Source organism: Cygnus olor, chromosome 20, assembly GCF_009769625.2.
Source record: "Cygnus olor isolate bCygOlo1 chromosome 20, bCygOlo1.pri.v2, whole genome shotgun sequence".
In the NCBI taxonomy this organism is placed as follows: domain Eukaryota; kingdom Metazoa; phylum Chordata; class Aves; order Anseriformes; family Anatidae; genus Cygnus; species Cygnus olor.
In genome coordinates this window covers 7,259,713-7,286,268 of record NC_049188.1, presented here as the reverse complement: position 1 = coordinate 7,286,268, position 26,556 = coordinate 7,259,713, and the positions used below count along the sequence as shown (strand labels likewise).

The 26,556-nt window shown below is 53.3% G+C and overlaps 1 protein-coding gene across 3 annotated transcripts in view; it reads left to right on the top strand.

Moving 5' to 3' along the window:
- Window positions 1-25,272, top strand: part of SSH2 (slingshot protein phosphatase 2) — a 92,434-nt gene extending 67,162 nt beyond the window's left edge. For all 3 annotated transcript variants that reach the window (XM_040533163.1, XM_040533165.1, XM_040533164.1), the window contains 11 exons: window positions 158-279; window positions 2,641-2,709; window positions 3,494-3,559; window positions 4,745-4,939; window positions 6,781-6,874; window positions 6,998-7,126; window positions 9,652-9,698; window positions 10,903-11,049; window positions 12,826-13,026; window positions 17,313-18,156; window positions 19,410-25,272. In XM_040533163.1, coding sequence (XP_040389097.1) covers window positions 158-279; window positions 2,641-2,709; window positions 3,494-3,559; window positions 4,745-4,939; window positions 6,781-6,874; window positions 6,998-7,126; window positions 9,652-9,698; window positions 10,903-11,049; window positions 12,826-13,026; window positions 17,313-18,156; window positions 19,410-21,359 — 3,864 coding nt within the window. In that variant the 3' untranslated portion in view covers window positions 21,360-25,272. The remainder of the gene's footprint in view (window positions 1-157; window positions 280-2,640; window positions 2,710-3,493; window positions 3,560-4,744; window positions 4,940-6,780; window positions 6,875-6,997; window positions 7,127-9,651; window positions 9,699-10,902; window positions 11,050-12,825; window positions 13,027-17,312; window positions 18,157-19,409) is intronic.
- Window positions 25,273-26,556: the final 1,284 nt, after the last annotated feature.

The following is a 26,556-nucleotide window of genomic DNA, read 5'->3' as shown; positions in this document are numbered from 1 at the left end:
TCTCCCTGCTCTGTTGGTTCCCTGTACGGGCCATCGCACCCGTGCAAGCTGTGTCACCGCTTCTGCGCCTGCCACTCAGCATGAAAAGGTGGCTTGTGAAGGTAGTGCTGTGTGTCCTGCTGCCTGCACTGCTCACGTCTCTCCTTCGTTTCCTTAGGCTGTAAGACTGGAAAGCACGTACCAGAACCGCACACGATACATGGTGGTAGTGTCTACCAACGGCAGGCAAGACACAGAGGAGAGCATCGTCCTAGGGATGGATTTCTCTTCTAATGACAGGTACGTGTGCTGTCCGGGTGGGCAAGTCCTTGTGTTCACCACATGTTGAGTCAAGTGCAGAAACCCCTGTCTGGTATCCACTTTCTGGAGACTTCAGGTTTTCCAGCCTAACGCCTTTCTTCAGAACCAGAATTCCCCTTTCCTTTTTTGTAAGGAGTTAAATAAATAAATATAAATAAAAAAATTTTAAAAAAAATGGGAGGGAAACAGCATGGGTCAGGATTTCCTCCAAGTCTCGGCCCTGTGTGAGTACATTAAGAGCCCTAAGTGGTCTCTGAAAGGCGAGGTCCCTAAGCCTTGTATCTGCATGCGAGACAGGGGGAGGACTTGGATGCAAAGAAGCAGTGCTGCGATTTGAGAAGCTGGACATCAGGGTTCAGGAGAGCACTTAAGAAATCGACTGCCAGGCAGCGCTTTGCCAAGGTCAAGGCACAAAGGGCCCAATGGGAATGTCAGGGTTGCTGATGGCACATCTCACACAATGTGTATTCTCTCTAGCCATTAGTGTGTCATCGCTGTAGCAAAAGCTTCATCGATTTTAATTGCTGCTCACCTCTCCAAGGGCTGGAGAACGTGGCTGGGAGCAGCTTTTGCTGCAGGAGTGACTGCAAACCACGAGGCAGCATCCCCGGCAGCTTCAAGTTTAGAGGGGGACTCTTTGGAGAGAGCACGGGGGAACACGGATCTTTTAAAAAATTTTAAGTAAATCTTGGTCTACATAAGAAAAGAAAAAAAAAAAAAGCTATTCAAACTGTTTTGGAAGTTTTTGTACAAGTGCTTTTTTCTAGCTCTGATTTTAGACATGGAAGTGAATCTTGCCAATGACCTCAGTAGTAGAAATTACTTTCAGGCAGTTAGCAGGGTCACTAGAAAACCTTTTGGAACTATTTGGCCATGAAATGACCTTCCAAGCAGCCTGCTGAACATGATAGCCACCATGCTTAATTTCGAGTGGCTTGATTGGGATGCTCAGCTCAAGGGATGCCCGCTGAAAAGGGGGAACAGCCTGATGCTGCCGCTGGCTCCTGGGTCCCTGCCTGTGCGTGTGTGCACAGCTGCAGCTCAGAGATGCTCTCGTGGTAGTGTAAGAATAACTTGTCCTTGCACAGGTTGCCGTGAGCTTGGAACCTGCTGTTGGCTGTGATACACCAGCACAGCCACCTTTGATAGCTGAGAGCTCACTGGCATTCAGGCTTTAATAACATAGCGGGGTTGTTTCAGCTTTCTCCTAGAGTTACTTAGGTTGTGGATGGTCAGTCTGATCCTCCCTCCCCTAGCCCACTCGGTATTTATAACTCAATATAGACTTGTTGCTATGGTCTCTGATAAGCGGTTGCTGAACAGTATCACTAAAAATACCCCGGCCACCTTGGGAAGCCTTTTAAAAACACATCTTTCCATGAGCTCATCTCATGTTGTCAACAGAAATAGCTGCGTGCCGCAGTGTCTCCTTGTGCTGGGCACCGGTCGCTCCGAGGCGTGCGCGTTTACAGGGCTTCGTGCCTGCTGACCCTCCGAAGCCTCACGTCTTGCCCTCTTCCCCTACTTTTCGTGAGCTGCAGGGGCCGATGGGGGCTGTTAGGGCTGGTGGAAATCTGAGAGCGGCTGGAGCAAAGCATGAGAACAGGAGGCGAGTGGCTCTGACTCTTCTTCAAGATGCTGCCTCGATTATGGACCAATTTTACAGCTTTAGGAGACTGAGCTTTTTTGTTTGACGACCTGCTTCAGGTTGCGTTGGGGTTCCTCTGCCCATGCCTTTTTCCATCGCTCGACTTCTGCTTTGAAATTGGCCTCTTGCTCAGCCTTGCAGAAAGCAGGTGACCATGAGGGCAAAGAGGTCAAAGCAGCCGAGAGAGGAGTGTGATCGCCGAGTGGTGGCTGTGTTCAGCCTGTAGGTGTGGGAGGGAGTCACCCTACTACTGCATTACACTGGTCCCAGTTCCCAGGACCTGTGGCCGAGGGACAAACAAGAAAACAAAGCTGGGGATTGCAAAATCAGAGCTAGAACCAAACCACTTGAGCCTGAGCTGAATTAATCTGTAAAGAAAGCCTTCAGCTGGCCCACGACTCAGAGCCCCCTCTGACCTGTGTGGAGCTTGCTGCTTCTGAATCCTGTTTGCTTTTCCCCTGGGTTTATGTTAACCCCTTAAGCTTGGTTGAAAAAGTACTGCTGTACCTTGTATCTGGTTGACAATCCCTGCCAGACACCTTTAGAAAACAACACTGACTCTGTTCCTGAAGCAACAGTGGGATCTGTTTTTTCCTAATGAATACAAACGTCTGCAACCGTTGCTGTGAGGTTCGGATAATTGCATGGTGCTGTCATAGGTGCCCTGACCTTCTTTGTCTCTCTTATTGCAGTAGCACTTGTACAATGGGTTTGGTGCTGCCGCTGTGGAGTGACACCTTGATCCACCTGGATGGGGATGGGTGAGTGTCCTTTGTACCTTCCAGCTCGATAGCAGAGGGTCTTAGTGCATGCAGTATGGGGTAGGGAGGAGGCCTCAAATGATGTTGGGGCCCGAGCAGGTCCAGCAGGCCTCCCGCTGCTGACCTGTCCCAGGTTGGTAGACTTAAAGGCCCTAAATCACAGCAGCTGTCACAGGGAACACCCATAACTGACTTCTCTGTGAATAAACACGCACCGAGACAGTGGCTCGTGTGTGTGTTTAAGCTGGAGTAAAGGAGCTTTTGCTGGTGAGTGGGTGTGTAGTGAAAGCTTCTTAAAGGGATCCTATTATGTGTTCCTCCATCGCGCTTGCAGCAGGCAGCGCTCTGCTGAACATGAAGTAAGAATGATGTGTCTCTGCCAAGCAGACGCCTGACTTGCAGACTCCTGTTTGTGCCAGTCACAAAGGCTGTCCGGCGCAGCGCTTGGAATGACTTTTCTTTCCTTGGTAGCTGCCCCAGGATCACTTTAGCTGCACTCTGTTGCTCCCAGCTGTGGCACTGAATTTGTGTTGCCAAGGTAATCAGCACAGCCCAGCACTGTGCCCTTGTCTTAGTTTTGTTCCCGAACAGCAGCCAGTTAAAAAAAAAAAAAAAAAGTCACCTTAGAGCTTTTAGCTTGCTATTTTGATCTGTTTGCTAGCTGAACTCAGCAGTGTGCGCATAGGGCTAGTCCTTTGCTGTTCTAGCGTGCTACAAACTCCGTTGTTAACTGAAAACCAGCTTTTGGAACATATTTTTACTGTGCCTTTTTTCTTCTCTCCAGTGGGTTCAGCGTATCAACAGATAACAGGGTTCACATATTCAAGCCAGTGTCTGTACAGGCGATGTGGTAAGCGCTTACTGTAATCTGTCCCAGTGATCCTTTTTCTAAGGTGTTTTGGCTTCTTGGGCTCTTAAAAAGCAGGTGCTGCTTTGCGTTACGGGTATCCTGAGACCTACTCAACAACCAGCAGCCTCCTTCAGAGACAGGGAAGGAAGTTTGATGCCAAAGGGGGGAAAAAAAAAAAGCCTGCAAGTGCTGGTAGGCAGCAGCGAGCTTATAACATTGCTGGAGCCGCGCCTTCGTCGCAGCTGGGGGCAGGAGGGAATAGGGCAATTTTCTTTGCAAAGGGCTGCCACTTTGAATCTCTCCAAAGCGGACTTTGCTATTAATATGAGCATGCATTTGAAATAGTTTATTCGTCATAAATAAGGAAATACACGCTGTACATACTTTAGGAGTCTCTGTTTTCAGTGAGACATGTACATTGTGATAGCAAGAAGGAAAGAGAAGCTGCCTGCATTTTTCTTTCCTTTTAGGGTGGTTCATGTAAGAATGTAGTGGCCATTAAAGTATTTCTGGCTCCAGCTTCTTTGCATTGCAGAAATACATCCCCTGTCAGGGTGTCATGCTACTGTGTCACCCCAGTGATTTTGACCTGGATTCTTCTGATCACAGTCAAAGATTTAAAACAAGCTAAAAATAGGAGAGGGATTTGTTTCCCAGCAGCAGCTGAAGAAACTTGTAACATCCCTCATGCAGTGAGGGAGGGCAGACACCTAAACACCTCAGTAAAGTCAAGCCCTAAACCCTCGGGTGTGCAGCTCTCCGTGTCTCATTCCTGGATGTCCCTGCCCTGCAGGTGGAGAGGTGATGGCTCAGCAGGATCTGTCAAAGCACCCACACGGGACACAAATGCTGTGCATCATACTCACAGCTTACACAGTTGTAGCAGGTTTTGGAGCCACTGACACAGGTGCCTCTGCCCTCTGAATTTTGGGCATCTTTGCTGCACTCCGGGCAAGAGGAGCGTGTCTCGGCGTATTTCAGTTAAGACAGCAGGCTCTTGCAGTGTGATGATCCACACCCTTGCAGGACAGCCCCTGCCCAGGTAGAACCGGGGGTTGCTGTGTGTAGCACCGGACTTTGTACCCACTGGGTCACGAGCAGCACCCTGGATTTGGCAGCTGCTTTGTGCTCAGTACCAGCCTGAGGAAGAGATGATAATCCCGCAAGTATTTTTCCCTTTCCTAGGTCTGCTCTGCAGAGTTTACATAAGGCTTGCGAAGTGGCGCGAAGCAACAATTACTACCCGGGGAGCCTCTTCCTCACGTGGGTCAGTTACTATGAGAGCCACATCAACTCGGACCAGTCATCGGTCAACGAGTGGAATGCTATGCAAGATGTGCAGTCCCACCGGCCCGACTCACCCGCCCTCTTCACAGATGTGTAAGTCAGTCCCGCTCTGCTGAGCGGAGGTGTTTGGCCTTTGAGCAGTGCAGGCTCCTGAAGAGGAGGCCTGGTTCCACAGACTTTGCTCTTAATTAGGTACTAATGAGGGGAGATTTCCTGTTCGAGGTAATAAACGGACCCCTGGTTAGGTAAACACCGGTGCTGGAAGCTTTGCCCTCTTGGGGCTCCCTTGCATCTCCTCCAGTCTCTGTTTTTATTTTGTTTGTTTACCTTGGGCTTTAGGCTCTCATATCTTTGCAAGGTAAGTGCTGTGTTACTGTAGTGAGAGATAGGTGTGGTGCAATCTGCTGCCTGGGCCTTCCTGTTTGCTAGTTTTGTCCTCTGGTTTCCAGGCCCGGTGCTGTCTGGAAGGAACAGGTTTCTCTGGACTTTGCTCTTACACTGAGCATGCCTCAGCACATGTTTGGAACAACATGGTCTTTTTTCCTTATGCAGTTCATTCTGGTGTGAAGTCTTTAGGTAAGGACTTGTGAGTCTGTGAGCTCGGGAGCATCCTCTTAGGCATCCATCTGACACACTAGAGAATGAGGACAAGGTAATGCCAGTTCTCTTGGCTCTGAGGAGCTCTGTAAGTGCAGAACAGGGCTGTCTGTAGGTCCCAAGCTGTCTCCAGCTAAATGCTTGGGTGTCTGGTGATGTATGGTCTAAAACAGTGGCTGACGTAGATGCGTAGTCAGTTTGGAAAGGCAGAATTCATAGGCTGTCAATATTCAAGGGTTACAACCTCTGTAATTAGTAATTGCTGATGGTACTGGTACCATTTAACCTCAAAGTACTGTGTGTCCAGATGTATTGCCAAGCATGAGAGCTTAGTTGCCTGGTTTGTAGAAGAAGAAATGACTTCACAAGCCCCAGCTGCTTTCCCAGTGTAACGGTGCCATTGGCTGATTTATGCTCTCAGAGATTTCATTTTGTTGGAGTTCAGTGAGTGAATAATAATGCTAACGCAGTTATTCAGCTGTGAACAGGTCTTCACACTTGATTGTTTTTTAATGTATGAGGAGGGCGGCTGGAAAGTTTTGGCAGGGTGTCAGATTAATACTCTCTTGTAGCTTTTCATATATATATAAATTTTAGGTAGCCCACCCTTTCCCTGGTGGCAGCAATTGAATCATCTCCTGGGGACACCTGGACAGCATTCTCTTAATCGACTCCTGGCATAATGCTTGAGGTTAAAGGGACTGGGAACTTCGATGTTTTTTGTTTGTGACCCACCAGTTGGGCACTTGTAAAGCAGAAGTGTCTGTGCAGTCGCCATCCTGGCAGCCTTCCAGAGGAACAGAAAGGTGGTGGGAGATGTTACTGCTGGGCCCCTTCTGAGATGGTGGTGGGTCAGGCAGCTCTGTGCTGCTGCTCTGTTGCAACTTCCCCTGGTGTTAGTCAGGCTATTTTTGCAGCTGGTGATAAGGCCCCTGGCAGCAGAGGCTGGAGGAATGCACAGAGGCTTAGCTGCCCTCTTCTCTCCATGTAAGGAACTTTGGAGCTGTTACCTTTCCAAGAAAGGTAGGGAGAGACTCAGATATTGCTCCAGAGAGTATAATGCAGCCTTCCCAATTTAAATTTTACCAAATACCAGAGGTTCTCTGGATGACTACAATGGATTAGGAGCATTCAGTTGGTCTCTTTCATATACAACTGGGAATGTAAACCGGGCTTTACAGTCACCTGAATTCCTTTCAGCTGAGGATGTGCTTGGGGAAAGCAGCAGGAGTATCTGAGACCCTGCGGGGTATCCAGGCTGAACAACACAAGTTTAAAAAGTGCCATAAGTCCGGTTTATTTCCCCTCCCAGTGACTCTTTTGCTTTCTTGTGATAGCCCAACTGAGCGGGAACGCACGGAACGGCTAATAAAGACCAAGTTAAGGGAGATCATGATGCAGAAAGATCTGGAGAACATCACATCAAAAGAGGTGAGTGGTGAGGGAGCAGCACTGGAGGCACTGTTGCACAAAGCAGAGAGCTCTTTGGGCCATGAGGAAAGACCAAAAGAGAAAATTTCACGTGGTTTCCTTGTGTTCTTCCTCTCCACCCAGATACGCACTGAGCTGGAGATGCAGATGGTGTGCAACCTGCGGGAGTTCAAAGAGTTCATAGACAATGAAATGATAGTGATCCTCGGGCAGATGGACAGCCCCACTCAGATATTTGATCATGTCTTTTTGGTAAGTCTAACAGCAAGTTCCACAGAGTTCCAGCTGTGAACACACCTAACCCTTCTCACTGTGTCGTGGTTGAAACGGGGCTTTGGAGGAACTTAAGGGATCTCTGAAGGAGAGGTTGGCTGGTCCTGAGGTCACGTACTGTTGAGCAAGACACAAAACACTAGGGCTGTTGAACACTGCTTGGCTGTGCTAAGTTTTACCAAATACCAGCCAATCTGTAGTCCCTGTCACTAGAGGGTGAAATGGAAAAAAAATTCTTCGGTTTTAATTTCTTCTCAGCGCTGTTTCCACTGACGTAAGACTAATTTTGTAGCTTCAACTGGCCAGGGTACCCACACGTCAAATTCTTGGGAAGGACAGAGCTACAGCAAAGAGGGAGGGGAGCAGTTGGCACAGGCTGTGTAAAATTCAGGTGGAACGACACTTTTACAGCATGGAAAGTTCTGAGTTCATGCGATCCAGGGGGAGCGGAGGAGTTTAACCAAGAATCCTGGAGATCAGTCGCTTAAGGAAACATAAATGTTTCGCCTTTTAATGTTTTGCTTGCTTAGTTGCCTTTCATTGCTGCTGGGGCCTGTCTAATGACTGCACCTCCTTCTGGTGAGTCAGCGCTCCGCTGGATTTCCCAGCCCTGGAGGAACGGACGCAGGTTTGGTTGGGCTGCCTAGCCTGCGAGCTTGGCTCAGCTTTAAACAAAGCCGTTCCTCTTGGACCAGCTGGTCTGGCCAAACGGAGACGGCCTCTCCCAGCCTCCTGAAGCTTAATGCCGTGGCTCAGAAGGGATGGGGTATGTTAATGTGAGTGCGCCCAAGAAATTGCGGTGGGGTGGAGCCAGGAAACTTCAAGTACCTACAATGTAATGTGTTTTTGTGGACTAGGTGTTCCCAGGAGAGACTTGTTACAGGATTACAGTGCTAGTCAAAGGCAACACAGACAGCTCAGTCCAAAGCAGAGCTCGGAGTCTTGGCTCTGAGTACGTTTAATGGGAACAAGACCATTAAAAAAAGGTTTGCAGGCAACACCAAGGAGGAGGGCTGTGGCTAACGTGTGGGATAGAAATGTTTGCAAGCAGGCCCTGCAGTGAGGAGCTGGGGCTGGGCAGCAGCTTAATTCAGCAGCATGTGTACTGCAGGGCAGAGCTGTGCAGTGAGGTCTTTGGGAGGCACAGAGCTGCTTCCTACCGGGTGGAGGCGAGAGCCCTGTGGGATCCTACTGAGGGAGTGCTAAAATAACACAGCAGGAAATGGGAGACCTGATGATGTTGGTTGTGGATCAAAGGACAGGAGAAAAGGCTTTACCCACCGCAGCATTGTTCTCCATACCTGTGGAAACCGGTGCTTCCCGGGTCTGAATTAAATGACCCTTCCTGGCCAGAAAGAGACAACATGAAACCAAGTCTGGGGGCTAGAGTGGTACACCAAGGACCACAATACATCTGTTGGCAGGTTCTCAATAGCAAACCACAGAGCCCCGTGGTCCTCCTTCAGGTTGTGCACAGCTCTGGACTTTGGGATTGACCTGATCTGTGGCCACAGGCAGATTCTGCTGAAATCTGGGCCATCAAGGCATGAAATGTTTGCGCCTTTGTCTTGCTTGAAATTCAGAGTCCCATCTGTGCTGAACCCGTGAGCGATGCCCTCATTATGAAGATTTCTCTTGGGAAGTAGTTCAGCTCGGGAAGAACCAGCCGCATTTTGTTTGTTGTGTCAGGATAAGACACGTTGTTTATTGTGTCAGGATAAGACAACAGGCTTGTCCTCGGTTGCTACCAGAACAGTAACACGGCCCTCCCTGGGTGTGTGCCTACCTCTAAATGCGGGCTGCCTGTGCTCAGGGCTTCTCTGCGAGCTCTGTAACGGATGCAGGAGCATGCCTCTGAAGCAGATAGCCTGCACACCGTAATTTTTGAAGGAAGCTGTTGTCTGAGTGGCCTTGTCCTTAGCTGAGCTCTGTGTTCAGGCAGGAAGCAAGCGGCTTGGAGGCTCTGAGTGTGCTGCAGGGAAGAGAATTAGCTCACCAGGGTAAAGCCTGCTTGTTCCTCTGCTCACACAGGCTTTGAGTATGGGGAGGCGATGTGTATATCGAGCGAGCTTACAGTGTTGCTGCCTTTGATGTGCGAGATGGGTGTTTCATGTATAAAGAGCACCTGGATGGCTTGAAACACCAGCAGCCTCTCTTCTGTGGGGCAGAGCTGTCAGCAGCCTCCAGGGAAAGGGTGGAGCGGTCTCATCTTTGAGGTCGATTTCTCAGCGGTTTGCAAGAAGTGCCAGGGTATGGTGCTGGGCTCCTGCTTTGCAGAGCTGCCCGCTGCTTTGGGATGGTTCTGGTTGATGGGGTGAGATAAGGGGCTGAACATCAGCCAGGCTACCACCCTTCTGTGTGTTCCTCTACTCAAAAGACACCTACTCCCCAATGCTTGGCTTGCAAGCTTCCTCGAGTTCACTGGTAACAGTCCTTCCCTCCATCAGTTGTCTGGCCATGCCTTCCTGCTGGCTGATGTGTCCATGTGTGTGTTTTCCCTGCAGGGCTCTGAATGGAACGCCTCCAACTTGGAAGACTTGCAGAACAGAGGGTAGGTAGCTCCAGGCCATCAGCTTAAAAGCGAGAGCTTGGCCTCAACACTTGCCTGTGCAACAAACTCTATCCTTTACCTGCTGTGTAACCTGAGTCTCATTAAAGGGTTTGCAGATCTGAACAAGCTCGCGCTTCCTCCAAAATCTGTCCCACAAGCAGGCACCCTAAAATAAAAGAATCCTGTTCCCTGACCTTGACTGACATCCCCTTGGCAAACGAAGGAAGCCAGCGACCTCGCAGCTGTAAGCAGCAGAAAGCTGCAGTTACTTAGCTGGATGCTGCGTAGCTGGCCCCGTGCCCTTTGCTCCAGCCTGGTGCTCTGGACTGAGGCCTCGCGATTACGGAGGCATTCTGGAGTCTGGACCTCCGGGCTGTGGCAGGAAGGAAAACGTGTCAGAGCGTTTGTTCCTTCGAGTGGGGCCCGGAGGAAACAAAGTCCTGTTGCTCCTGGGCTTAGGTGGGCTCCTCTGCTTTCTGCCTTTCCTCTCTTTCAGACCTGAGGTTAGTGTCCTGTCTCTAGACCAGCTGGGTCTGAGCACCAGGATTGCACAATTAAACCATTATTGACAGGTTTGGCTTATTTATGCCAATCCAGTGAGGGGAAAAAAATAATCACTCTGCTGAACTGCATTAATTACTTCTGCTCCACGGAGAATCAGTGTTTCAAAGCTGGTCCCCCTTACTCAGCTAAGGGTTTGCCGCAGTTCCTTTGGTCAAGCAGGTCCCATTTGACTGCTAACGATCTCATACCTGCTAGGGAAAAGGGATGTCACTCCCTCACAGTGCTCTTCTGTGTTACTGCTGCAGCAGGAGCAAAGATTCACAAAGGGGCTTCAAGAAAGCATCCAAACACCAACTGAACAGTCTGGGCAGGAGCTCTTGTGGCACAGGTGGTGCTAACACACAGAGTGGTGGAGGGGGCAAGTAGAACAACCTGATGGACTGTGCAGGAAGAGGCTAAGCTCTAAATCAGGGGCTAAGCTCTGAATTGCTCAGAAAAACCTTTTGCCTGTGTTAGCCAATGCTTCCTTGCACTAAGTCCTCATTTCCAAGGAGGTATGTTCAAGACTGCAGCTTCTAAGGCTTTGAGTTTTGCCAATCACAAAGCAAGGCGAAGCTGTTATCTAGCAGCCGTGATGTGTCTCTGAACTCAGTGTGCTCTGCACGCTCTGCATTCTTATCTGCTGTCTGTTTCCGTGCAGGGTGCGGTATATTTTGAATGTGACTCGAGAAATAGATAACTTCTTCCCGGGCCTATTTGAGTACCATAATATTCGGGTGTATGATGAAGAAGCAACAGATCTTTTGGCTTACTGGAATGACACCTACAAATTCATCTCCAAGGCAAAGTAAGTCTTTTCAGAACAGAACAAACCATTTAGAAGATGTATTACTAACCATTTACTATTTTCCTACTGATTTTCTCAAATGCTTTTCTTCCTTGCTTGCACATTCATTTTGTAGTCTTTCTAAGTGTTTAGAGTTGCCTTCCACACATTGTCATTCTTACAGGTGCTTGTAAAAGGAACAAGCAGGACTAATGAGTGGTTTCTGCCCAGTTGCAGTCCAGGCAAATCGTGGAGGAGATCTGTAGCAGAGATCTAACAGTTTACCTGCTGCTTAAGGAGCGCAGTGGATCTGTGGTGTGCTGGTGGGAGGGAAAGGCAATAACAAATCGAGTAGGGTTTATCAAAAGGAAGAAGTAAAATCTTATAAACCGAACACAAACATAAGCTGTTCCCTGCTTTGTTAGCTTGTACTGTGGAGCCCACAGTCTGGAAGCGGGTTCTTGTGTGATGTAGAGCAAACTCGTCCCTTTTACAGGATAAATGCCTGGATAGGTCTCCAAGCTGTCAGTTACACTGAGTAATCTGATAGTGGATGTTGGAAGTAGTCCTTTTTTGCTGCAAAGAACTGCATCCCAGTTATACGAGCTGCCTCCAGCTAATTCAGCAGCCTCCTTCAGGGAAAACTGGTCAGAAAGCAGATTGGCATATGTTGCCTTTAAAGTATTATTTCCATTAGAGCAGTCTGTCTTCTCTTAACCACAGCTGGTGCTGGCAATCTCTCATAGACTTTAAAAGCTGACTCGTTTGAGTATGGCTCTCTTGAGCAAGTTACAGAGATTTATTTTATTTAAGATGGTGTCTTCAAAAGACATCACTGTTTTCCCTTCAGTATTGACTTTGAAGTGTTGTCATCCTCACAAGTATTCTTCTGCCCAGAATATTTTCCACTGGGGCTTGAATGATTGGGCCTCAGCTCTATGTGTGAGGTGATGGAAGTTGTTAATCTTCCAGGTTGGACCAATTACTGTACCCCTTTCTTTGCACTGTTTGCTTGTTAGTCAGAGGTCTGGGGGTTTTTGTTGGTCACCAGGAGCGTGGTCTCACAGGTTGTCCTGTGGGAACTTCACGTGGCTGGCAGTCGAGAAACCTGGCACTTACAGGAGAAAATTGTAGGTGCCAAATCAAAATCTTCTCATCCTGCTCTGTGCCAGTGCTGCCCAGTGCACGGAGCAGACAGATAAGGGCCCGCTTGCCTCCCTCCTCCTATTTCATGGCCGAGAAACACTTCTGAATTCCTTGGAGCCGAGTGCTGGCTGCCCTTTTGGGCGCTGCCTAGACCAGCCTCCCCCAGGCAGAGCGGCTGATCATCGTGTTCAGAGGCTGTGTTTGCTTTCCTTTCAATGAGAAAAATCCCTCTCAATAGGGAGAGAGGTCTGGGAGGGGGCTAGGCAGGGTTTCTAACACCAGACCAAGGCGGTGTTGGTTTTGTCTAGCCAGTGGCCAAACCCAGTATGTTGTCAGTAGTGCAAGGATGCCATATTAGTCTTCAGCAGTCTTCGTAACAGCTGATGTTTGTCCACTTTGTGATAAAAGCTTTGGAAGAGCTCTTGTAACAAAGCCTGTTCAGAATATTAAGATCTTGTTCTTCACTTTCTTTGTGTGTCTTGCTTCAGTTTGTAAATTGGATTACCAGATCGCATCCAAGAGACAACAAGCGAGGCCACAGTGTTGAAAACGTGTTTGATAATGCTCAGGGAGATAAGTTGCTATTTTCTTAAGCTTCTCAGAGGCTGTGTTTTCTGCTTCATGACTCCCTTTGCCTTTCTCCTGCCTCAGGAAAAATGGTTCGAAGTGCCTGGTGCACTGCAAGATGGGAGTGAGCCGCTCAGCATCCACGGTCATCGCCTACGCCATGAAGGAGTACGGCTGGAACCTGGACAGGGCCTATGACTACGTGAAGGAGCGGCGCACCGTCACCAAGCCCAACCCCAGCTTCATGCGGCAGCTGGAGGAATACCAAGGGATCCTGCTGGCCAGGTGAGTGGAAGGAGTGACCTGGATTTACCCATTTTAAGTCATAACACTTAAATGATTGACTCTGTTATTTTAATTAGAACTTCCATCGCTGCATTATGTAAGGTCATGATTATCTGGGGAAAGATAGTGCTCTGTTTGCCTGGGTTATCTCAGCTGAGCTTGGGAAAATGGGTGTAAAGAACTTTTAGGAGCCTGTTTGGCTTCTAGGGTTGTTGGTTGGTTTGTTTTTATTTTTGGAGAGTAGCATCCCGTGAACTGCTATCTGAGTGCAGCATTCAGACCGGTGCAGGCTCCAGCAGAGATAAATGATGTCCCCATTGCTCGTAACATCACTTGGCAGGGAAGTCGCTTTGTCTCCATCTCAGCCTTGCAGTTCCCTGTTGAACATGCCCCTCCTCAGCAGCTGGTGCGGTTTTATTTAGATCCCTTTGGTGAGTGTTGGTGTTAGGGGAGGGGACAGGATGTTCTGTGCATTGCAACAGCAGTGTTTATTCCTGCATGGAGTCCTGAGGCTGGTCTGGAGCTGGGCCTGGGTATGGGCAAGCGTGTTGTAACCCCAAACCTATCACCTGATTAGCGAAAAGACATAAATATTGCAAGTTTCTGAGAAATCTGCTTGTAAGCTCTGTTAAGCAATGCCTCCACGTGATCAGCTGGAAGGAGGTAGTGATACTCCGTGTTTCACCAGATTACGGTATTTTGTCTGGGATCCTGGTGTGCCTTGCAGGGGAGCAATTTCAAGCAGAACTTACCCAAGCTGTGCCCCTCTTGCCACGGGAGGTGGCTCTTAGCATGTTTTGACCCAAGTATTTCACAGCTTCTTAGTGCGGTTGAAACGTGCCTGCCTTTTGCTGTTCTTCACAACAGCTCAGGTACTCGTGTGCTATCTTGACGGCACCCAGGGCTCTATCTCTCGTCTCTGTCCTCATCTTATTTCGTCCCTTTGGTCTTTCCTATCCATTTGCAAAGACCTCCCTTCCCTTTCTGTGCTCAGGATTTCTCTGTCCACCTGCTTCCAGCACTCGTTGCCATCTCTGCTGCTGGGCCAGGTCTGGATTCCTGTTTTTTATACCAAACCCCTGGTGTGAGTTCCTCCTATCACTGAAGTATGCTTCCTCTTTCTCTGTCAGCACAGACGAGCAACCTGAGGGTTCTTCCCAGCTCATTTATTCCCTGTTCAGGTGCACCCACAGGATCTTTGTCCTCCACCTCTTCCCGTTGCAGCCTTCCTCTTACCTGTCCCCCAAACGTTGGCTGCCACAGTGACTCTTCCTACCTGAAAAAGCAGGATTATCAGGATAGGTCATAGTCAAATAGATATTTTAAGAAATTGTGCTCTCCTGCACTGAGAAAACCATTTGAGACAGATGCCACACCTGCCTTGGCTGCCTCATGTGATGCCACTGCTGGTACCAGCAAATAAAGGTCAGTGCTTAACTCTGAGCTAGAGGTGACCCTGACCGCTGTGGTGCGCTACATAGCGCTGGCAGGCTAGGAAATCAGATCTCTCTGGGGTGAACTGGATGGACAAAAAAGAAGCTTTTCAGATGGGAAAAGCACACCAACATCCTGTGCAACCTTCACAGGTTGCTGAACACCTGCGAAGAGCCCTAGGCTGGTAGCAGCCGGTGTAGCACATCTTCCAGCCCTCAGCACTGCAATCGCTTCAGGTAATCTGTCAGCCTGCTGGCTGGTGGCAGGCGTACAAAGCCACCCTGTACAAACATTCTGGTTAAGGATGTTTTTTTTTCCCCCGTCTCTTTCAGTATTTTTTTCCTCAGGAGGTAAATTTTTCTTGCTGCCAACATTTGCATGGTGTGTGGCTCCCCTCGCGCTTGAGCACACCACAGCTCCTGACCTACTCTGCAAGTCCCCATACAAACGCAATTACTCGTGAGGCTTTAAAAAATGCAAGAACAGTGCATTACATCTGTGCGTGGAGGGCTAAAAAGCCTGCAGTAACGGAAGCTTCACTGAAGCAAGGAATAGCCTCTGTGCTGCAGAAACAGCCCTCCTTTATGTGGTTCCTTTCTGAGCTCTAACTGCTTTTTCTCCCCTTTCTTGGCTGTTATTTAGCGTTGCCCTCTGGCTGCCTTGTTTATTCCCGTGGTATTCCAGGCCAGGTAAAAACAAAAAACAAGAAACCATCGGATTCACGCTCATGTGACTGCTCAGATTTCAGAGGGAAGGTCTGGGAGGGCAGCCATGTGCTCGCACTATCTAGTTACAGTTCTGTGCTGGGCTTACAGCAACTGGGATATGTTTTCCAGCTGTAAAACGAAAACCCCCTGCCTGCACAACAACACGTGTGCTGGGCTTTGGAACAGCTGTACTTCCTGGGGCTGGTTAAACCATCCCCTCCCTCCGGTGATAGTGACAGACAGGCTGAGCTAGCTCTGTTTCTTCTATTAGTTATGGATAAGTTGCAGCAAAAGAGTGCTTGGCATCGCCTGTCCTTGTGCAGTTTGTGACCCAGCAGCTGTAGTTTTACACGGGAGCATGGAGACCTGGCTGCAGCTTGGGGGTGCCATGAGGGGCTCCAGGTCCAGTGCTAGCATGGCCATGAGCTGTTCTCCCCATCCCGAGAAGGTCAAGAGGTGCCTGTGGGCTCCAGGAAGGGCCACGGGCTCCTGTTCTTAGACCAGTTTTTAGCACCTCTCGCAGGTTGTAAGGCTGGAGGAAGCGTGAGATGACAAGCTAACCGGATGCGATGCACCTCCACGGAGTGGCTGACATCTGTTTTGATTCACAGGTCAAGGCTGTGCTAAGCACGTTTGGTTTGTCCGTGCACAGAGGCAATTTTGACTTTCAGATCGCAGGCCCAGCACAGCACTGAAGCAGCAGGGCTGGAAGTGCCCCAGCAAGAGGTGCTGAGCCAAGGGCAGGACTGGACCCGTGTGGGGAGCTGGTGTAGCTCTAGTGGACAGTTTGAGGAGGGTGTTAGGAAAGGCTTGAAGCACCACTGACACTCAGAAAACATCAGCAATTCTCCCCAGGTCACCCAAGCAGAGACATGGGCAATCCCTGACATCCTGTACGGAGCCTCAGCAGGAGCCTCCCTCACGGACAGGCCCGGTTCTGGTGCCGGTGTCCTGCTTTGCTCCAAACCCCGTTAGGGATGGAGCTCGTGCACCCCGCAGCAGTGCCTTGCAGCATCCAGTCTTGACCTTCCTCTTCCTCTCCTCTGAAAGGACCCGGGTCTGCCCTGTGCCACACGTGAAGGCTACAGCTGGTTTATGGGGCTAGGAAGCTAAATCCACAATGGATTATTTTCCTTAGCTGTTGGGCACCCACAACTAAATTGCTGCATTATAATTAGTTCAATAGCATCTGTTAATTAACTTACTGCAGCCAGTGGATGTGTCTGGGAGCGCCTGCTCACGCTTAGCAGGGGACTAGGGAGCTTTGGCCAAGTCTCCTGCAGATTCGAGGACTTTTTGTGGTATCTGCTCTCCTCCTAGGGGCAAGCGGTGGAAGCACAGCCCTGTGGCTGTGGTCACTCCGCAAAGCCCTGGCAGATGTGGCCAGCTGGTGTGGTTTCACGGCGAGAAGTTGCCTCCTTTGCTCTCTGTAAGCCCAGAACATGGGCTGGTTTTTTTTTGGCAGGTGGAAATAATGAAAGTGGTGCAGTGCTGCTGGCACTGCTTAGCTTTGTGACTGCTCAGACCTTTCTAAAGGGGCTTTCCAAGAGCTGGAGAACTTTTGACCTTCCTTCCTGTGGAAAAGCAGGTGGTGTTTGGGGCTGCTTGTTGACTGTAGAGGATGTCTTGTGTTTTCCCGTCTCGCTCACACACGTACACACGCACAGAGCCCTTTTTGGTTACCGGGACCTGGGTATTGACCACTGAAGTTATTCAAAGAGAGAGCCACAAGGAATGGGACTTCAGTGCCACCATCCAGGACCAGGGACCTTGTCCCTTCTGGCCAGTGCTTACGTGCTAGCAAGTGGAAAAGTGTTGTTTGGGTGAGAAAGAACCAGATTCTGTAGTCAATTAAATGCTGCAATTGATCGAGTAGAGTGATAAAATACTGCTGGGGAGTACGTGTGTGTGTGGAGCCAGAACAGTGCAGTGGAATTTAGGGGCTGGAAAGTGGCTTGGTGTTGGATCAACCTCTCCAGCAGCAGGTTTGGCCCTGAAATGTTTAGGTTAAGCTGCAGTTGTGGTCGATGACTCTGGTATTTGTCACGGCTTTTCATGTAGGCTGCATCCTCTTAGAACAAGGTGGGTCTGGCCCTGGTATGTGAAAACACAGCTCAGTGTTTCCTCTGCTCCTCTTTCCCACAGCAAACAGCGGCATAACAAACTGTGGCGCTCACACTCGGACAGCGACCTCTCAGACCATCATGAGCCCATCTGCAAGTCCGGGCTGGAGCTGAACAAAAAGGAGATCACCAGCTCGGCCGACCAGATCTCGGAGGCCAAGACCAACGACAACCAGCAGCCGATGTCTCCCATCTACTCGGCTGAGCTGGACAGGGAGCAGCAGCTCCCTGAGGATGCAAACATGATCGAGGAGACGTGCGTGAAGGAGAGGAGGATCCACCTGGAGTTCACGTGTAGAGACTTCCACGCTGAGCAGATGGAGGACAAGCTGAACCTGAACAACATCAACGGCTGTACGGCAGGGTGCTGTGTAGATTCTGTCCCCACTGATAACTGCCATGCTTCCGAGGCCTTAATGCAGCTCCAGCGCCCCTTGGAGATAACAGAGTTTCCGGATTTGACGGTGGACGACCTAGAAAAAGATGCCCTTAAACCTGATATGAACGTGCACTTGGTTCCCATGGAAGAATTCACTTCGTGCTTAAAAGAGTTCCCCCAGTCCCCAAACCAGAATTCCCTGAGTTCCCAGCAGAACGCCCAGCCCGAAGTGACAGACCTCAGCACAGACAGGATTGATTTCTTCAGCGCTTTAGAGAAATTCGTGGAGCTTTCTCAGGAGAGCAGGTCACGCACCTGCTCCCACTCCAGGACAGAGGAGCAAGGGAGTGGAAGGAACGGGGTCTCCAGGGTGCCCGCGCTGGAAGTTCCCCCAACTGCAGACGTGGGTGCAGATGCTCGGAGGAACAGCTCTGGAAATTCCCCTCAGGCATCCGATGACTCTTCCACAGATGAAGAGCAACAAAAGGTTAAAACAACTCGCTTGTTTTTTTAGGAAGTACTTCTCAAACGTGTCTGTAGGTAGTTCTCCTGCTGGGAGCTTGCTGCGGGCAGGGGATTTTCTAGGTCTAGCCATCAGTGAACAGGGCAGCCCTCGGGGGTGGGGTTGCTAGATAACTTACCCTTTTCTTTTGTGTTTAGATACTTGCCATTTTCTGCATTTTTTTTCCTTAAACATCTGTTTACTGGCCGTGGCAGGGCACTGGCTGAGTCAACCCTGCCCTGACCTGGTCTGCTGTTCTCATGAGAAACTTATTTTTGAGTTTCACATCAGGAGAGCGGATAGGTGGGACTTGACCCATTAATGCAGCTGAACCCTGAACAGTCGAGGCCAGCCAGCATCCTGAACCTGCGTGGCTATTCATCTGACTTGAGGAATCCACCAAATAACAGGACAAAGCTGGCATTTTTCCCTGGTTGGAAAGCACCAGCACTGAGACAATAAATTGGGGCAGATGTAGAGCTTCCACTGATGGAATAAAATGAGTCTGTTTGGGCCCAGGGTGATGGAGTCGGGCACATTGTGGTTGGCTTCTCTCCTGGGACAGAGAGAGATTTGACAGAATTTAGCAACCTCTGAATTTAGGTACCTTTCTCTCCTAATCGCTTTCCACCCTGCAGGGCTCTCACAGGGATTGATGGTGTCCAGGGCCATCCTTTCCTGGGAGCCTCTCTTATTTAAATTCCACCCTGCATTGCTTGAATCTTTTCCATCTCCATGTGAGGCAATAAGGCTCTTCCAAACACAAGAGGCCGACGCGCTCTCCTGCGATTTGGCAGAAGGGAGCGTCTGTGCTGCTGGGGGAGCCTCTCTGGCCATTTTCCTCGGGGAGTGTTTCAGTGCTTGGCCATTCTTTTTTTGTTCACTCCCCTGCGTGAGCAGAATCTTTCACGTTTTCAGTTCAAAACTGTACTTTTAGCAGCATCTGGATTTTTTTTTTTTGGTTAACTGAACTTTATGTAGGAAAAAAAAATCCTTTGGAATTCATGGCAATGAAATAACAATTTCTAAATCTCAGCCCAGGTGGAAATCCAGCCCGGAATATGTTAAGCGCAGTCCCAGAGATAATATTGCTTCTGTGTTGGTAACCTCTGTGCACTTGCACATTAGCACTTGTGCTTTCTGTTCCTTTTGGGGGGTGCTCCCGCATTGCCTTTAGGCAGTTTGCTGTGTGTCAGCACAGCCGACCCGTTTGTAATTCCCCTGTTTGTGCCTTGCAGGAGGTCCCCGAGCTGCCTGGCGCAGGCCATCTCACGCAGTCCCACTCAGAAAACGCGATTTCTGTGAAGGAAATCATCACAGAGATCGAGTCCATCAACCAGGGAGCAGCACCTGCCCAGCAGAAGGAGGCTTCAGCCAACGCCACCCAGACACCAAAAAGGAACACGGTGCACGACCTGCCGGTGGAGGCGGTTTGGGCGTCGGAAAAGGTGGAACAGAGCGAGGGAGCCTGCGCTGGACACCAGGAGAAGGAGAGGGACCCTCCGCAAGCTGAGCGAGACGCTGCCCCCTCGCCGCAGCCCTCTTCCTGTAAGTCTGACCTGGAGGAGAGCAGCCCTGCGGGGGAGCAGCAGAGCGCCAACACGGAGCCCAAGTGGTGCCCTGGCTCCGTCCGGCGAGCCACCTTGGAGTTCGAGGAGCGCTTGAGGCAGGAGCAGGAGCACCAGCACGTGCCTCCCGTCTGCATCTTACCGACCCGCAAGAATTCCAGGAACGACTCCGCTGCTGCCGAGCTCCTGCCGCGGGGGAAGACGGAGGAGCCGCCCCTGGAGCTGGCTCCAGAGGACAGGGCACAGAGCGAGGAGCTGCTGCCCCCGGGGGCAGAGCAGCCTGCAGGCAGGCACCCGCCCGTGCCCCGTGCCAACCCTGCGCGGGACCCGCTGCCCGCAGAGCCCAGCCCGGGGCAGGAGGTGCCGGTGCAAGAGCGCAGGACGGTGGTCTCGTTTGATGGCACGGAAGAGCCAGCACTGCCTTCGCTCCTCCCCAAAAGAATCGAAATCATCGAGTACACTCCCACGGTCAGGGCTGCTGACGTGGGCGGCGAGCTGGCCGCGGCCATCCCTCCGCTAGATGAAAACTTGAACCCTTCGTTGTGCTCTGAGAAGGCACCGACCTGTCCCGGAGCTCCGACGCTGGTAAATCTGTCACTGCAAGAGCACGCGGTACAAAAGCAAGCCACCTCCGCCCGGGGCAGCCCCAGCGAGGAAGGTGGTGTGCTCTCTCTTCACCTCGGTGCTGCTTCCCCCTCTGCCCAGGTGGCCAGTACGCCTTCGGCCAGCCCCGATCGCTCGTCGTACCCGTGTGTGGTTCACCTGGAAGGCGTCACCGAGCAGAGCACGAGTACAGACAACGAGCCAGTGGCGCCGTGTGGTGCTGAGGGAGATGCAAATCTCCCGTTCAGGGACAGCAGCCAGCCTCCGTGCCGGGGCAGTGCTGGCTCCTCGAGGCAGCTGAGCGGCGAGGACTTATCCAGCCACCACACTGAAAACATGAACCTGCTGGACATCTCCTTCCTGTGCTACGGCCTCCCCCACAGCTCCAGCAGCCACAGCGTCGAGGAGCGCAGCAACAGCCCCGGACTGGTCAAGCAGCGGGCAAAGGAAATAGAAGCACGGATCCGGCACGCGGGGCTCACCACGCCTTCCCACATGAAACGCTCCGCATCCTTGGCCAAACTGGACTGCCTGGACCTCTCCAAGGACGACTTATCCCAGAGGGAGTCGGCCTCCTCCAACGCCAACCCTGTGCTTCTCACCTGCGTCGCCCTGGGTCGAGGCTTCCGCGGGGGGAGGCTGGAGGAGGGCTTGGAGAGCCCGTGGGGGAAGCACCGCCTCTCCTCCCCGCCCGCCCTCCAGGATCCCCAACCTGCTCAGCATTTCGTAGAGCAGCTCAGAACAGCCGAGTGCATTGCCCAGAGCAAGCCGGTGGAGCGACCGCTGGCTCAGTACGCCAAAGACTGTGGCTCCAGCCAGCAGAGCTTGGCTCCCGGCACGGCTCCAACGTGGACTACCTCCTCGGAGGGTCCTCCGCTGCTCCTGGACTCCTTGTCGGCAGCGCGGGGCCTGGCTGTCGCCCCCCGGCAGCAGCATGGTAGAACTCACCCCTTGAGGAGACTCAAAAAGACCAATGATAAAAAGCGGACAACCAATCCCCTCTATAATACTATGTGATCCCGAGCCCTCGGCTGCCATTTCGTACAGAGAACCCGTGTGGTTGTGTTCACTCAAGGGGCAGGTGTAATATAAGGATCATGCACTTTATGGGTTAATTTTATATATATATTGTCATTTGACTGTTCCTGGCGCATGTAGGTGTGGGTTGGTTCTTCTGTGTGTGACTCTGACTGCAGGACTGTTTGGTTTTTCGTTTTGTTTTTTTTTTAATTTTTATTAACTCAGATAACCTCAAATGTTCTTTTTTTTGTTAGTTTGTTTTAAAAGAACACCCTTATCCAGCAAAACCTGCTATCGGCTCGCTTCGGCAAGGTGGAATGTTGCTTAGAACCAGGTCCTAGTCTCTGACTTGAATTTTCCCCGTGCCACGAAATGGTGCTGGGCAGCTGGGTTCGAGAGCCCACGTAACTGTGAAGGCTGTGCCAAGACCCCTTTGTTCGGCCTTTCTTTTCTTTCTGCAAACTGGAACTGCACGGTGCTGGCAGGTCTCGTATGGAGCTGCTCCAGGACCAGCCCCCAGGCTCGGTTCTGCTGGCGAGGAGTGCGCGGGGTGGGCTCCGAGCCCCCCGGCACCTCTCAGCCCCCCTTTTGTGGGGGCACAGCTCCTCCGCCAGCTGCCCCATCCTCTGTTACCCCAGCCAGAGCCCGCAAAACCAGGGTGTTCTTCTAAAACAAACGCCTCGTTAGGGTGTGAACCCTTCCATTACTTGAATACTGCTGTGGGCCTTCCAAGTTCATGGCCATATCATCTGTCCTCTGCCCTCCTGCTGCCTCCCCTCCACCCGAACCCTGGTCTGGTCTCGTGCTGCCTGAGTTTTCCTCTCCCCCCGCCATGCTCACAGGCACTTCTGTTCGCTTCCCGACCTAGAGGCTGTTAAAATTGTTACACGATGTATTCCCCTCCTGAATGCAAAGCTTCGTCCTCTCTGCTGTCACTCCTACCACTCAACCCGGAGGGAAGATCTTTTCTGGAAGTCTTTTTCTTTTTTTTTTTTGCCTGAATTGTTGTACATACGGTATTTATATAGATTTTTGTTGTTGTTTCTATTTTTTTTAAAGGGCAAGACTGCATTCTGTAAACTGGAAAACAAAACCACCTAACTCACACTCAGTGCTGTTCGTTGTAATCTGCACGGAAACGGAGTGGATTTTACTTTCTAAGCCGTCTTCCCGTTCCACAAGTGAGCCTCGATGCTGGCTTTTGCCAAATGTGTCCCCTCCCCTCCAGTCCTGCGTTCACCCCTGTCACCCTGCTGCAGGAGAGGGACTGCGCCTCTGCCCATCTCCCTCCTGCCTGAAGCTGGGTTTCAGAAGTGCCAGCGGGACGTGGACAGCCATCCCCACGCCCGCTCCGAGCCATTCTGCAGGTTCTTGCCTCCCCCGAGAGCCGTGCCCCTGTGCGCACGCAGCGCCTGCTCCAAATTTCAGCTCGTTATTTACGGTTCCCCAGCAGTTTGGCTAAATCCAAACTCCTCCTTTCCAGCCGTGCATATCCACAAATTATCCGGCTGCTGTCGGGAGCAGAGAAAAAGGCACTTGAGGGCTGCAGGGGAGCTCTGGGTCCTGTCTGCAGTCCCGTGGCAGGGCTACGGCAGGGCACGCACGGCGTGTCTGAGCTGGTGCTTGGCGTCGGCCCAGGCCTGCTCCCAGGAGGAGCGCAGCAGCGAGAAGATGCAGAATGGCTCCGGCTGCTGAAAGCCCGGCACGGAGAGGACATGGGGTGGGAGGAGCAGCGGACAAGGCCGTGCCTGGAAAGCAGCACCGATGCTGCAGAGCCTTGCAGGCTCTGCTGAGACAAGCTCAGCTCCAACCGCAGAGGAGCGCATGGCCCCGGAGCGTGGCAGAGTAGTGGGAAGCAGCACCCGTCCCCCCTGGGAGAGGGGCAGCTGGAGCCCTGCAGCTCGCCAGTGTCCCGTGTCAGGGCAGATCCTAGCAGTGTGCAAGGTGAAGTGAGCCTGGGGCAGGATCCCACCTCCCTGCCCTCCTCTAGATCCGAGGGACCATCTGCTTCCTTGCCTGGACTGTGCACACAGCCTGGGCTGGAGCGCAGCCCGAGGTGGCCCAGCAGGGCCCTGCGGGGGTCAGGTAGCACGTTGTCCTGGGCCAGCTCGCTGCGAGTCACCCAAGGCCCTGAGCTGGGAGGCCAACTCCTCCTCTGGGACAGCGGGAGATGTTTGGCTTCTCCCAGCCAGCTCCAGCTGGCTTTGGAGGCGGGCGGGCAGTGAGGAAAGGCCAAGGGCCTCGTGTCACCTGGCCAAGGGCAATTTCAGCCCTCGCCTCCCCCACCACCCTCCGTAGACCCCGCTGCCCACAGGGGCAGAAGGACAGGGTGCCCCCGAGGGTGAGAATCTGCTGGGGAGGGAAAGCCCCGGGTGTAATTTGTCCCTTCAGAGTGAGGATCAGGAAGGTGACGGTTTGGGGTTTTCTTTCTGCCCGACTTGATCTGACACCTGCTTTTTGCAGACCAGCAGCGCTGCTTCCTCCCAGTACTCCGCTCCTCTCCGGGTGCTCCAGCCCGGGGGAGCCGTGCCGTGCTGTCCCCTTGTCCGCGGCTCTGGGGACAGCCGGGGCAGGTCCCTCTCCTGCAGAGTGATGAAGGCCTTGGGGGCTGGAGGCTCTGAACTCGATGGCAGAAGGGGAGCGGGCTGGAGGGGCGCAGCGCACGCAGCTCCCAGGTCCTAGGCGAGTGCCTGGGCTCAGAGGTCCCTGCCCGGGGACAGTTGTCCCCTCTCCGTGCCGCTGGCTCGCCCCTGGTCCCCGCGGCCACCCCAGTGCTTCCTGCGCCCTGCTGAGCCTCGCGAGGAGCAGCACCTTCCCCGAGGGAAGGAGCAGCATCTCCAGAGCGCTCGGCAGCTGACGAGCCTCGCTGGCAGAGGGGGGTTAGGAGGAACGCGTTGTTTTAAGGGCATTTTTGTACAAAGCAGCTGTTCTGGTCTCTCGCGAAGCCCTCTCGGAGGACGCTTTGTTGTTTACATTGACTCCTGTACAATATCTCAGCCATTGCCTCCCCCCTTGCCCGCCTGATCTCCGGCTGTACTGTAACGTGTGAGCCTTGCACAAACGGATAGTGTGTGCGTGAAACTGGTTTTTACACTGCGTTCTGTTGCACTCGATGGTGTGTGTGTGTGCGTGTGCGTGCGTCCGGTCTGCTGAGAAGTCGCCACCTGTACAGATCTCTCCCCTTCGGCCCTCTCGGGGGGGCACGGTCCCAGCGGGTGGCAAGAGGTGACGCCGCTTCAGGCTCCTTTGGGCTCGAAGCCGGGCGAGGATTTTGGGTCGTGTCCCCCTGCTGGGAAGGGCCCCGTGGAAGGGAGCCCAGTGGCACCCGGCACCGCTCGGACTCGGTGTGGGCACCGCGGTGCCGCTCGCCCTTGCCCCGGGAGCCCCGCAGCCCTACTGGGACAAGGAAGCCACACCTGCAGCGGGTCCCTGCTCCCAGCACGGTGCCTCCTGCCTTAATCCCGTCCTGGCTCAGCGCAGAGGGGCCGGAGCCCCGAGCCCCTGCTGGTGTGGGCAGAGGTGGGAGCCGGGGTCGGGCTGGGCAGGGGCTCGGCCACCTTCTGGCAGTGCCACGAGCGGTGCCCCCAGCCCGGCCGCGCTGCAGACATCTCCGTTGGCACGAATGCGAGTGCCGGTGCCTTTTCTTTTCCTTCCTGGAGATGCGATGTCCGTGCGGGGGTTTGTCGGGCCGGCCGTGGGGCAGCACGAGCCCCCCGGGGCTGCAAACCGGGGAGGGGAGCGGAGCACTTCTGTCGGCCCCTCCCAGACCTTCCGTGGTGGCTGGGATCGTCCCCTTCCCCTATAGACCTACGACCGATGTGCTCAGCTGTTTTTAAATGTGAACTTGTGCACTGATGTGCAGATTCAATGTTCTTGTTACCGAATGAATAAAGTTTTATTTTGACGACGACGTCCGCGTGCTGCCTCCCGCTTGGGACTGGGTACGGGGGGGTGATTCCTGCTGCTGGCGGAGTGGGGACAGGAGGGGGGCTCTGGGGTTTGCTTGTGGCCCCCGCCGGAGGGGTAAATGTCCTCCCCTGCCACAAGGGACCTGCATGGGGACCCAGGAGCCCAGCCCCAGCTGCTCTCCTGCGGGCTCCCTGTGCCACGGGGCTGTGGTGGGAGCCGAATCCAGGCCCAAGACAAGGGGCTGGGGTGTGGGGCCATCACTGTGGGGTTTGGGGGTGTTTGGGGTGCCCCATCCCACCCCGCTCCCCCAGCACCCATTGGGAAAAGGCTTCCTGGGGCCTCTCCCAACTTGCCAGGGATGAGGTGCTAGGAACACGGGATGCGGGGCTCACTCCGTGCCCCAGCCCCAAGCACGGAGCGAGCTGGGACCGTGGTGGGACGAGGTGTGTGGGGGTGCCCCTGCAGCCCCCTCCCTCCCCGCCACCCCTTTGGCAGGCAGGCCCAGGCTGTCACCTCTCCCTGCCTTTTCGCCAGCTGCCCCCTCCTGCCCGCCTCAGCCAATGCTGGGCCCGGCTCTGCTCGGTGCCCTTGTAGGGTCCAGCGCTCGCTGCCTTTCCAGGAACCAGGGCTGCCCCCCCCCCAGCTCCCCCAGCCCTACAATCCCTTAATCCCCTTGGGCCAGGGCATCCCTGCGGGGCCGGGCTCTGCTAAATCCTAAAGGCAGCCTGCGAGTGTCCCCGCAAGCATCCCAAAGCCTGGCGTGGGGGCTCACCCCCCGGGCTGCAGCCCCCTGAGGGGGGGGTGCGGGGGTGCCGGACCCCCCCCGGAGCCATCCCACGGCCGTGATCCCCGAGGGGCTTTGGGGTTGGGGTCTCCGGGCTGTGCTGGGGCCGAGCACCTTGCGGAGGAGGGGGGGGACCGGGAGGGGCTCTGCGCTGCGGGGAGGATGCTGCGGAGTGGGAAGGGGACAAAGGGGGGGCGCTTCTCCCTGCACCCCCCCTCCCCAGCTCCCTCCCAGCGTGCGGGGGGCTTCGGGCACCCCCTCCCCCTCCCCATCCCCATCCCGATTTGGGGCTCGTGGGGCAGGGCTCGAGAGAGGGGTGGGGGCGGGCAGGGGCCGGAGCGGGGCAGGCGGGGCCGGGCCCCCCCCCCTCGCCCCCCCTCCCCGCTACCCCTCCGCCTCCTCCCGGTGCCCGCCGCGGGGGGGCCGTGCCGGCCCCGGCTCCCGGCTCGGCTCAGCTGTTCCCTGCGGCAGCGGCACTGCGCGCCCAGCCCAGCCGCGCCG